The following is a 13,387-nucleotide window of genomic DNA, read 5'->3' as shown; positions in this document are numbered from 1 at the left end:
TATAGAGTATAGATATAATGAAGTGAGGCGCAAATAGAATTTTTTTTATTTTTTTATTTTTTAACATTGCGAAAATAGAATTTACATTATCCGAGGATTATATACAATGAATTAATGAAGTGATAGAAAGTTATATTAGCAAATTAACTGATTGTATAGTTTAATATAGATAACTTCCGATCTTCGACTTTTACAAAATGTCATGGAATAGTAATAAGTGATAACTTTGTTTCGCTAAGCAAACATGATTTTGTGGGTTATATATGTAACGGGTTCTTTTTATAGATATTTTCGTTTTAAAAGAGGTAGTATAGTTAGTCTATGGATTGAGGATTTATGTTGTAAATTATTTCATTTAGGGTATTATAAATATATTAAGTAGAGATTTTTAAGTTCATGTAAAGGAAATGTGTATTTTAGGTATTTCAATTCTTCAATTGAGATATTAAAAAACGAATTGTTATTTTATAATGTATTATATTATAAGTATTAGCTTGGATTAAGGGACAAGTAACGGCTAATAGGACTATAGGAGGTAGATAATGAGTTTCATTTATGCTATGTTCTTGTGTTTTTACATAGATAAAAAAAAGGAAAAAACAAAAAAAATAAAACAAAAGATTATAAAACAAATTGATTTAAAGATAGAAATAATTTAAAATAATAAGAAATGAAAGGAGATCTAGTTGATTTGTATAAAAAAAACGGCCCTATTTATGTGGTGATTTGAAAAGAAAATAATATCACTTAATTGACTTGAGTTTTTTTTACTCCTTTTGTAATCTTCGCAATTAATGTTTCGGAAAGGGTATATAATTGTTGCTATGGTTTAATTCTAGATTTATATTGTAATTGTACCTTTTAGTAATTAGCCTCTTGTCTTGCTAGTTGTTTTTAAAATAAAGTTTTTAGAAAAAACATTTCTTTTATTATTGAAACTCAAGGAAGTGTGATGCTATCAAAATGCATTATTAGAGGGAGACTAGTCAACTATTATTACAACAGATCATAAGTTCATATCTCATTTTCCCATGGCGCAATCTTACATAATAATACAACAGCTAGAATGTTGCGCAAATAATGGAGGATGGAAGCTAGACTAGAAAAATGGAATTAAGATATATATAATGGAACACAAAGTTATGTGGTCACAACCTGACCAATAATAGTAAGCTAGATATATGGTTAATAATTGGACCATCGGTCCATCACTAAATATTTTGTCACTTGAGACATTACAAATGTCCTCATTCAATGAAAATAGATGATGATAGGCCACTAGTGGACTTCTGATGTGTTGGAGGAGGTTGTGAAAACTTTGGCTTATGGATATATTGGTAGCTGAAATCTAATCTAGTTTCACATGGATTGTCTCCCATTATTTGGTTTAGTGGAAGACAATATTTAAGAAAAATGTTATATGTAGCATTCTTTTTAAGTTATCAAAGTGCTTTTGAGTTTTGAACGTGCTCCTCACTCTTTTAGTGTTTTTTCCCCTAAATAGTAATGATATATATGTCCTTTGAGTTGTTTTAACTTTTAATATATATTATTTATATGTATAAAACGTTCCTTTTTTCATAAAGACTAGACAAATTTGTATAATATAATAGCAAAACAGGTTTCAATTTGAAGAACAATGCATGTTTTATCAAATGGTTTATGAACATGCGCCTCACTTTGTGTTTTTGGTTTTATACTCCAACTGACATGTTCAAATGGTTTATGTGATCTAATGGATGTGGATCTCTGACATGTAGGGTAATATATAAAAGACAAAATCAACCCATAAATTTGCTTAAATTGTACTTATGGTTATATACTTTTTGTAATCAAGAGAGAAAAGGGTTATGTATAGTTGTATAGCTTTGCCGCATACAATAATCAGACAAAAACCAATAACATTTGGGGATTAATACTTTTATGCATAAGTAATCTATATTCTATACCACTATGTACTATGTAAAGATAATAAACTTTTGTTAAAAAGTTAAAAAAAAAATAGAGATGTGAAATGATTATTATATTTTTAATGAAGTTTGCATCATTAGTCCTTTATCTTGTAAGGTATTTACACTACCCTTTTAGATCAATTATCTTTATATTAATTACATCTACATCAGCATACACTACTCGATACCGCAACCACCATTACCAATAGTTGCACCATCAGCACCTGTCGCTGACACCACCAGACCACTGTAACCATCACAGCCGCATTGCGCGGGTACCTTGCTATCAATACATTAAGTAACCGAACTTAAATTTACTTTATCAGGATTTATATTAAGGGGATGTATGATCTTTGAATTCAATGTTATAATGAAGAAGAGGTATTCAATAATACAAAGTAAAGAATGGTTAAATTTTAGGGTACTTTATAGTGGGCAAATTTGAAAAGGATACACCATAAAACAAACCCTTTATTTATTTATTTTATGTTATAGAAGTATCTTTTGAAAAACCACACACTAAGGGCAACCCTTATGTTTTATTCATGAGAAAGCTTTGAGAAAATCTCTAACATCCAAACCCTCTAACATTGAGAAAACCTTGAGAAAAAAGTCCGTTCGGAAGGACCTAAGTCCTAAGATGAACCCTCTAACATCCAAAACCAACGAACACATGACCAGTTAAGGAAACTACCCGGTAGAAACGATGACAAATTTAAAAATGGATAATGATATATGTACGTGACAGAGGCGATACCAGGAAAAAACTCCAAAGGGCAAATTTAAAAAACTTATGAAAAATAAATCTAAAAGGGGGCAAAATGTTAAAAACCTATAAAAAATTTATAAAAATTTATGAAAAATTTAAAAATACATGACGTGATTCATATGCCTAAAAATAGGCATACTCAATATATTACACACACTTGTTTTCCACTAATTCTCTCACATTTATTTTACCTTTGATCTTGTCACATGATTGATCTTTTTTTAGGCCTATTTTTGGACATACAAACGAAGCTCTCGAGAACTTCAAATCTAACAGTTCAAGTCATAAAGTCAAATCTAGTAGTGGTAGTATACGTCGAGATTGAAAGATGATTAGCGAGAGATAATAAAACTTTTTTTGAACATCAAATATTGATGTTAACCAAGCTTTTCAAGCGTTGTCCACCATTGACCTTTGTTGGATAAACAAAAAAACATACATATACACGCACGGGCGAAAACCACCTTAATTAAGCGTCCGAAACCACAACTTGAAAGCAGCCATGACTATAAACCGCCACTTTAAGCCGTTACTAGAAACTGAAAACGTGAAACCGGGCATGTCATTTAGAAAAAGGAATCATGTCACCCAAGGATTATCAATAATCCATTTTGATATCTAACTCAAACTATTGTGTAGAAAATCCACTACGAGTCTATGACCTTAACAACTTGGACGTTTGTATGAAGTGGATTTAATTTTGTTAGGTAATGTGAAATTAATCGAAAATTTGGTTGTAAATAGATTGGTTATAAAAAATTCATTACATTCAGAGTATATGTTTTCTTGAACAAATATCAAATCATTAATGATGAATTCAATAATTGACGTATAGATTACATTTTTTTTCTTCCTTTTATCTTCATTTCGTCTTGATTGATATGCCTTAAGTTGGACCACATTTTGTCATGGTGGATAGCATACGTGAATGTCATGTTTTACCTATTTATTCGGCTGTTATCTAACCATTATTGTTTTTAATAATATCATGTGACAAAAATGAAGTCAAAATTAAGAAACGTCCACAATCCAAAATGAAATCTTTGAACGTTAATAAATTATTCTAATTGTTAAAAAAATTGAAATATTTGAAACGAAACTGGTGGTTGTAGACTAAACAAATCGACATTACGTACACAAAACTTTACTATAGATGTGGTCTTCCCAAATTATATGTTTAAGTAATACTAGTAGACTAGTAGTTACGCTTTCAGTATTTTTATTTTTATTTTTTGTTTAAACATCCGTAGGAAATAGCCTGCCACCAGCAGTATCCAAATGGTGAGATCGAGGTCACTTTAGACTAGGGTAGTTGATTATCTTAATCGAGCTCCTCTACATCTAACGTTGAATAGACATTTAAGGAAAAATACTCAGCCCAGTAGTGATTTGAAGATAAGATAAGTGAAGCAAAGACTTTAGGTATTTAAGTTTTTAATGCCTCAAATATGTATGTTTACATATATGTGTTTTTCTTTGTGAGCCCATTAAAAATTTATTACAAAATTCTATAGAATATATACCTATGTTACCATATTTACACGTCAATGAACCAAGTTTCTATATCCAAGTCTTACGTATCTTCAATGTTATTTAACGGAAACTAGAGGGGTGTCTGCGCAATGCTGCAGCAGTCACGACGACAATAGCGGTGTGTAGATGTAGTGTATGGGTAGAAAAAGTGTTTGAAAGTTAAGGGTATTTTAGATTTTTTATAAATAGAAAATTGAAAAGAAAGAAAGAATAGTTTGTTTTGTAAAGAATTAAAGATAATAAATTTCTTTTGATTGAAAGAAAATGAGAAAATTCTTGGAACATACCTAAACCAACTAACTAAAGAAAAAAAAAAAGAATTATAATTATAACTATTTATAATAATTTTATTGCTTTTGTCAATTTTGCATGGAAGATTATCCAAACTGCCAAAACCGTCAATCACGGCAAGCAAGATGTGTTCATACATACTACATATATTATTTCAATTTCTAATCTCCAATTTGGAAGCAAAATTAGAATAAATATATTTTTTTCCTTCTCTAGATTAAACCTACGTAGTCCCTACAATCTGTATATTAAAAACTTATTTAGCATAACCTTTACTTTGCTAAACATCGCTATTAGAGTTTTAGGCTATGATCAAGGTGGAGTTAAGTATTGTACATGGCGGTTGGAAATTATTTTCTAGGAATAATTATCTCAAAATTAGCTATTACCGCATAATGCAGCAGAAAAAAATAATGTTTAGTATAACTTTTTGGATTTACAACGGTATTCAATAGTGTTTGGCAAGAGAGTGTAACGGAGTGGGAGAGAACATGAAATGGCCGACATGTGTTGTCTTTTGTAAATTAGTTAATTCAAAACTTGATTAATTAGGAATAGCTTAAATTATAAGTAACTAATAGTAAGAATTAATGATAATATTCAAGTACAAAAAATTTTATTATTTTTTATAAAATACAATATTTCACATGATGGTGATTGGTGAGAGTTGAGTATTACTAGGATAGTTACGCAATACGACATGAGTAAATATTTTATGTTGGTATCATCCACTTTTAATGTGATTTTCGCAGATAGTTTAATATTGTAGTTAAGAGAAAAAATATGTAAATTTGTTGATCAATGTCAAAGTTATTCTTGAATTTTGACTTTTGAGCCTTAAAGACCCGAGCATTGGGCTTTTGCTTTAATGTTCTAGTTCGCCTCGAACAACTCTCGTAACTTGTTAGAATTGTAAAATAAATCTGGGCCATTTTACATCCTTCTCACCGGATAATTAGACATTTTATTTTCTCTTGAGTTTTTGATTTCGAAACTTCTGAGTAAAACATCTTAAAAAGGATCAATGAATACCCGATTTGCTCCAGGTAATTTGCACATGAGAAACAAAACGATCTAATTATTGTAGTATATCTTTTATTAAAAAAAAAAGAGACTTTTTTCTTATTTTAGGAGCTTTAAGTTTTGTAACTAGAATTATTTTAGTATTGGATTAGATAGAGCAGTTGTTCTCGAACTAATAACATATCATCCTAATAATATTTGCTAGAGAGTAGAGACTACCGTAAGTCATTTTATAATACGGTTAAACGACACGCTATATTTTTTGCATTTGGAACAAGTATATATGTGAATTATAATAGTCGATGCTTTTGAAAAATAATTGACTTTTAGACAAAAACTATTCCATTGAATTTTAATCAAAATGAGAAACAAATTCATCATTTATTAGGTTATCTTTTATCTTATCTTAAACTAATATTGTATTTCCTGAGTTGTAGGTTTATAGAAATACACACAAAGAACATAAATTAACAAAATACACACAAAGAACATAAGACATTGATAAGGTCACGTGCGTGCTCCATTAGTCCATTTTGAGTTCGGATACATTGTCGAAAGTGAGCTTTATTTGTTTGGATTAAAACCGCAGGTACAGCATAACCCCAAAAAATCAGGTGAACTACTTGCAAGGTCATTCAACTAATGAGGTTTCACCATGTAGCTAGTTAGAACTCGACTCATTACCAGGAGTCATGTGTTAAATCCCGAATCTATTGTAAGTGTAGTCACCTTTCCGAAGGACTTACAGTTTAATATGTTACAATCTATGTCCCAAAATCAGGCAGGCAGATTTGGATGTACAAAAGCTGCAAACATCATAATAACAAGGTGAACCAAAAATTGAGTTATATTTAACAAGAGAAAAAAAGCGTTGATATATTGTATAAGCAAAAATTCAAATTGGATGATGATATCTTACACATTTGAATTCTTCTTTAAGGTCAACGTTGAAGCTTCAGCAAGCATATGCTCATGGAATACTGAAAACAGCGAGTATAGAGCAAAGCATTATATAAAAGCATAAACCAAGTTTATAACATATATTTTGAAAGGCCCGTGGGGCATATGCACATAGCACATCTGCATATCTGGTTCAGTTAAAATGATTACTATCAACCATCGCTTACTTTCAAAGTCAGGGCCTCAAAAGATACCACCACCAAAGTATCAGCATTGATCTGCATAAACTGAAACACCGCCACTGTTATTTCTTATGGATCAATTTACTAGGGTTTCAATCACACAACCTAAAAACCAATGCTTGTGATTATGTATTTTATATTTCAATTTAGTGGCTCCCGTTTCTTTGATGTGACTTATTTCTAGAAAATAAGAGAATAATTGTGGTCATGTTTCTTGTTAAATATAATTGAAAGGGACCAACAAAATGGAGAACGGGGAATTGAAGGCAAAACAATTGTGTATAAAAATTAATCGGTTAATGTCCTGACGTGGCAAATTCAAGCCATTTACTTATGAATCAACGAGTTGGTAAGTGGTCAAAACAGGTGCAGAATAAAACAGTTTCCCAAAATCCAGGTTTATTGGGTTTTTGTCCTTTTATAAAAATTAAACAAAGTGGAGTTACTGTTGAGCATGGTTACAGTATTATCACATAGAGTAGAAGCCTTCTGATAAAAAACTTATTAACAATACGAAAAATAAGAAAATAAATTTAGAAAAAACCTAATACAAATACCAATTGATCATAGATCAATAGGTACTCACAAAGTACACATGGCCTCTGGAGTGACTTTGTCAGGATCACAGGTCTCGGGTTTGAACCTGACCTCCGGCAGTGCCTCACCATGTCAGGACAGTGGTGCCCCAGCCAAGCTACACCTTTTGTCAATATTTGAACAGCTTTCAACCCATTTGACCCATTCCCCTTTTAAGTCAATATTTTACTTTGCCCCATTTAAGTAATACACAGCCCAAATTGACCCCCAATCATTAGTCAATGGGTCAAAATTGACGCCCCTAGAATAAATACAAATTCAGAAGCCTACGTTGACTTTGATCCATAAAAGAAATCAGGACAGTGTATTGCACGCACCTTTAAATTTATTTATGGCCTACTTGCAACATGAGATGACGATAACTGCGGCCCCTAACAACTCGGTGCCACTGGAAAAGGAGTGAACCTTTAATGCCCATTTGAATTCTCTCTTGGACAAGCCTGCGGTAAATAGCGAAAGTTAGCATAGGCAACTATATTTTGCATCAAAGATGACACCATATATGAAAAAATCACTTTTACCATCTCACAAGACATCTCTGAATAGCCCGGGATATTGGACGAAAGAAGGATGGATCACGTTGGACATAGAGTAAGCCAACCTGGAGAGTTACAAAAGTAGAAACCACATTTTTAGCATTTGTTACTTTCAGAAGATCTTTAAAACAACATGACCATACGAAGCCTAATAAGACTATTTGTGATGGCAAAATATGAGTGACCCTTAATCTAAGTTTGAAGGAACCCACGTATCATGATTTTTCTCAAACCCATCCACTTAACCAAACACCAGCCATCACTTTCATTTCCATTTGTCCATTCCAAAACCCTCAAAACAAACAGAAACGGTTATTTGCGGTTTTATGCATTATACACATTTGGGATGACTTTCACATGAAGCCTAATAAGGCTATTTGAGGTGGCAAATATGAGTGGGGTGAATCCGTGAATGGGTTGGGCAACAGCTAAAGATAGGTAATTTTTTCGTACAAAAACTTTAAACTTCATTTGGTTTGTAAATGAATTGTATATAGGTACAAACTTGAAACAACATGTAAAAAGAAAAACCCCATTCCCACATCTAGATTTGAAGAAACCCACATTTCACAAATTTTCTCAGATCTATCCACTTAACCAAACACCAACCATCACTTTCATTAACATTTCTCCATTCCAAAACCCTCAAAACAAACAGAAACGGTTTACGAGGTTTTATGCATTATCTACACTTAGGACAACTTTTTACCAATTAGAGGGTTTAAGCTATGCTTTTATTAACCCAAATCATCTCATTCACAAGTAAAATGGGTCAAAATTAACACCTATGAGGATTCTATTTTAATAGTATCTAAAACAACAGATAGCCAAAAGATGGACCTTGAATTTGTTTGAAAGATCACTAGATCAGTATGCTAAATAAAACTTCAGAAACAATAATGATTTTTGACATGAATGCAACTAAGGCAACACAATACTAGACACCAACATTGAATATCAATGGTCAAATTAATAAAGATAAAAAAAGACTGAATCAGAAGTTACCTCAATCATTGCATTAGCAGAAGGATCATCAAAGATCTCGAGACTACAATCAGCAAAATAATTTATCTGCACATGTTTTTTGCACAACAAATTAGAACATGTAGTTAATCTTGGATGATCTAAAGCAAATAGAGACATAGACACTTATAGATCAGGACTTCCTATCAATAACTTAATAGAAAATACAAAGCACATCCATTCAGATTGTAGATACACATTCTTAGACAACCTTCACTATACAGTTTCTCATAATGATAATTAGACTATATAATGAGCTTCTGCAAGTCCATAACATAAGTTAGGCAGGACCAAGAATTGAGGCATCTATTAATAGAGATAGCTAGTAGATGGGGTAATTTCAACCCACATTTATGTGAGTTGATTTTGTCTATGTTTTTGATCCCTAATGCATCAAAAGAGTAAGCACATAAAATTCAGCTCAAAAGGAAACTGATTGAAACTTGCCCAAAGTGTATTTTATTCCACACGATAAATCACTTGATGTAAAAAAATGGATGGTTATTGCAATAATATAGTCTTGGAATCATTTTATTGCAAATTTTGTTTACAGCTTTTCAGAAAATACAAGTCAAAAGTGATTTTCGAGTCAACCCATTGTGACTTGTCCCTATTCCAACATGTACTAAACATATGCCTGTTCGACTAGTTACCCAGCCCACTCAGTTTTTCATGACTTTGTAAATAGTAATGATAACTCAGTTACAACAGAAATGTGACAGGATATTGGTAGGTCAGTAGGTCTATACTTGTCTAGTCTTCATTCATAAGCACAAAAGTAACAGGAAAAATTATAAATGTGAAAGAAAAATGTACCCCAAACTCTGCATCAACTAAACATTGAATAAAATCCATTAGTTGAAGCTTAGCCCATTCTGAACGCAAGCGTGGGTCATCTCTGTTTGGCGGATGCCTCCAAGGAGCGCCAAATCTTAACTTATCTTTGGGAACTTTACCCCCTTGAGCATCAAGAGCAAACTTTTGCAAGAGTGACAATACTCTATCCATGGCAGGATTGACAACGGTTACCTGTTAAGGGAGTTGAAAACAAAATGGAGTGGATGATCATTAACTGGTTTGTGTGCTGTGTTTGAGGTAAAATTACTAACAATTACATACATATGGCATCAGTAACATTCTGAAACACAAAATTGCTCAAATTCAATTTTGTGATAAATATGGTAGTCCTTGAGTATATCCACTCCCACTTTTAAATCTCGTTTATAAAGTCTAGTGTCACTATCAGCCTTGTTTAGTCACACAACTATTCGTTCTATCAAGTGGCTATCAGTGGACTGATACAATCTGTCCTACTAGCGAGTAATTGTTTTGTCCTTTTACAATATCATATAAAAAAACTTTGACCTCAATCTTACTTGCAGATATGCCAAATATGCATCTATGATGTCCTCGAATGTACTTTCTTTATCACTCATGAGCCTGCAAGAAGAATAAATGTGTTTACAAAATCATTTATGAATATAAGAGGTCTTTCTTTTTAGTAAAATCTAGCTAGGTGCAAATGGCAGGTCAATTTGCTTAATGCATGATGACACATAACAAAGTGCATAGAATAAATATCAAATGTTAACTTAGAAATAGCATATTGCATATTTGCATATAGTAGATATATAATACTTACGCCTGGTAATAATTGCTCTGTTTAAGTGCATATATCTCAATAAGATGACGTGCATTGGGACCAACCACCTCAACAATCAGATCCCACTGGAAATGGAACAAACAAAAAGGATAATATGTTCAAATCCAGATACATGTATAACTGACGCTTTATATAATAGCACAGATAAACAGTCACAAGAGATCCATATGAAATCACCTCTGACTGACTAAAGTAATCTGGAACCATATGTACTTTAGCTTGTTGTGGGGTCCATCCAAACGTCTGCAAGGGGCAAAGGATCATCTATTATAAGAATGCTAGGAATAAACTCCTATACTCTAGGCGTGTCACTAATACTTCAATTATCATACCCAACAGTTACAAAGAACCATTCTATGACAATTTTACGCCTTTGCAGTAGATATTGCGACACTACTGATTTGAGATCTGCTATTCTGAATGAGAGAAAACTATGTAACCGTCCTTTATAGTTTTTATAAAATTCCAGTTTTACATCATTAGAAAAAGGGGATATCGAAAGCACAAATCCAGAGACAAAAAAAAAAAACAACGAAAATTACCTCACGGGAAATGAATATGTCAGGAAATCCAAAATCCATGTAAGCTGCATAGGAATAATAGCTGCGAATTTTGGGTGTTCAATATTAGATGAAATAAGATGGCTATCCTAAAAAGACGTTCAAATGAGTAAATGATTTAAAGTATTTTAGCCAAATATGTGCCTGAACCAATAATCTGAGCATCTTTGCATTAGGGTGTGTATATTTTGGGGGTAAAATTAAAAATTAGAGATTTTCAGATTTTAACTGTTTTCTACCAACTAAAAACACTTACATAACTCATAGATAACGATGCCTTCATGAAATTAGAAATTACCTGTCAGAAGTTATAAGAATAACAGGCAAACACATCTCATTTGCACCTAAAGCAATTATTCTCCAGATAAGACTGTCGTGATACATCGATCCATTTACTGATGAATCATCCACCAAAGCAGCATGTTTCAAAACCTCGATATTGTTTATTACCAATTTTGGCTGTTCCACAAGCCACATAAAAAATGAAGACATGACAAAGAGGTTATCAGCATTGCACTAAAAACAGTTAAAATCTTTCACTTCTTCATACACCCAAACAAGAAACTTGAACAGATACTATGCTCTAAATTTGGATACTTTTGTTGACTCGGTTCCAAACTTAGGACTTGATAAAATAAGAGCTCAAGTTAAGAGTTAAGACTAACAAGAACTCAATAGGCCAGCAAAAAAAGGTGAATGTTTATGTAGATAAGCATCAACTTTATAAATGATGCTCTCAAGTTGCAGCTCCAATTTGTCACCGAGAAAACATAACGGCATCAAACAATGGTCTGTGATCTAGTCTGATGGCTTAGAGTATATGAAACATATCAAAGATGAGTAGAAACTTGCAATAGCTATCACCGACGGTTACTCAATTTCCAATCAAAAACCTATATTTTAGCTGAGCTTCAGACAAAACATATCTGTGTATATCATCTTCCGTACTCATAACTAAGGCATTGGCACTAGATCAATAATAGTGTTATGTCACATAGTGGCATAAATGAAATTGGCCCACATCTATCTATGGTGAATTTACAGAATCTATCACCTACTATCACTTTAATTACTACACAAAGTATAAAACTTATTCTCCTAAGAAAACTCAGGCCAAAACATATTCATCTACCACAAAGCAACATGTCATATAATAGCATAAATATCATAGGTACTCGTATTGTGAAAATATAAACTTAAACATATCGTTCTCAAGTACCTGAAAGTAATCAGCTTGAGCAGCACCTGACAACAACTCTAACAACAAATAAGGCCAATCAGTAGCCGAATTAGCCAAACTTCTCGAAAACCCACCAGTCTCATTCAAACGCTTAACAGCATTAGCCCTAAACCCTTGTTGAACCCTAATAACTTCTTTCGCCAATTTCAACGCACCAATCCCTTCCTTATAATACAACCCCTCTTCACTACTCACACTCCCTTCCTTTTCACTAAACTTACGTACCGCCTTATCCCACGACCCCAAATTCGACAAAACCCTCCTCGACTTCACAATCTTTCCTTCGTTGCCACTCGGCACATTCGCAATAATTTTCTTTAAACTAGTATCTAAATTATGCCATTTTCCTAAAGTTTTATACACTTGGTGTGAACTAATAGTACCCAACTCAATACCCTTTTCAACCATGGACTCTAAACACTTTTCGAGCTCAGCTCTAAGGGTCGGTAACGCGGGTTTTTCGCAATTTGACCACGCGGTCCACGGATACGAGTGCCCGTGGACCGGGTGGTGCTTTTTAATTGATTGTGCTAAGTCAATGTAGCCTGTTACATGAGGACCTTTGTTCCAGTTTTCAAGATGCCCTGATATAACAAATAAAAAATACTCAGTTGTATGTACTATATTATATTATATATTATATATATATGTATATGTATATGTGTGTGTATAAAAAGAGAGAGGAAATACGTTCAAGGATGAGGGTGGTTTTGCCGACGCCACGTGGACCATGGAGAATGAGGGGTTGGTGGACACGGTGGCGGTGAGCGTGGTTGTTGAGGATGGTTTCCATGATGGGTCTTGGTATAATTCGCCATGATTTTTTCACCATTTCAGTGCCTGAAATGAAGTCACAGTGGCGGCTGTGACGATCTTTCGTGACGGTGGTGGTAGGAAGAAGTATATTTTCGAGTAAATTACACTTTTGGTCCTTAAACTTGACACGTTTTTCACTTTTAGTCACTAATAATGCAAATTATACACTGAATTTGCCACTTTTTTTTCACTTTTAGTCGCCGCGTCAACTTTGTTACCTTTCCTCTGTTAACTTGCCCAGA

At 32.9% G+C, this 13,387-nt stretch overlaps 1 protein-coding gene across 2 annotated transcripts; it reads right to left on the bottom strand.

Annotated features, from left to right (window-relative positions):
- Positions 1-5,918: 5,918 nt before the first annotated feature.
- On the bottom strand, positions 5,919-13,180 carry LOC122600022. Of its 2 annotated transcripts, none has more exons than XM_043772653.1 (14): positions 13,020-13,180; positions 12,309-12,913; positions 11,388-11,548; positions 11,072-11,132; positions 10,707-10,772; positions 10,509-10,594; positions 10,243-10,306; positions 9,683-9,895; positions 8,849-8,914; positions 7,829-7,908; positions 7,625-7,747; positions 6,696-6,755; positions 6,488-6,548; positions 5,919-6,374 (listed from the first exon to the last, which is right to left on the bottom strand). In XM_043772653.1, exons 1-11 carry the CDS (start codon positions 13,159-13,161, stop codon positions 7,633-7,635), a joined length of 1,659 nt encoding a protein of 552 aa, XP_043628588.1. In that variant the 5' UTR covers positions 13,162-13,180; the 3' UTR covers positions 5,919-6,374; positions 6,488-6,548; positions 6,696-6,755; positions 7,625-7,632. The 2 variants fall into 2 exon arrangements, with proteins under 2 accessions (XP_043628588.1, XP_043628589.1); XM_043772654.1 differs by having other exon boundaries at positions 6,696-6,746.
- Positions 13,181-13,387: the final 207 nt, after the last annotated feature.

The sequence above is a fragment of the Erigeron canadensis genome, chromosome 5 (assembly GCF_010389155.1).
Source record: "Erigeron canadensis isolate Cc75 chromosome 5, C_canadensis_v1, whole genome shotgun sequence".
Classification (NCBI taxonomy): Eukaryota; Viridiplantae; Streptophyta; class Magnoliopsida; order Asterales; family Asteraceae; genus Erigeron; species Erigeron canadensis.
This window is presented reverse-complemented; position numbering and strand designations above follow the sequence as displayed.

What these genes read in the sequence shown, in the direction of transcription:
- LOC122600022 (XM_043772653.1), bottom strand. Translation starts at nt 13,161, where the DNA reads ATGGTGAAAAAATCATGGCGAATTATACCAAGACCCATCATGGAAACC. An exon ending in AACCACCCTCATCCTTGAAC is followed by an intron (nt 12,914 to 13,019) that starts GTATTTCCTCTC and finishes TTGTTATATCAG; the next exon opens with GGCATCTTGAAAACTGGAAC. An exon ending in ATTACTTTAGTCAGTCAGAG is followed by an intron (nt 10,595 to 10,706) that starts GTGATTTCATAT and finishes TTCCATTTCCAG; the next exon opens with TGGGATCTGATTGTTGAGGT.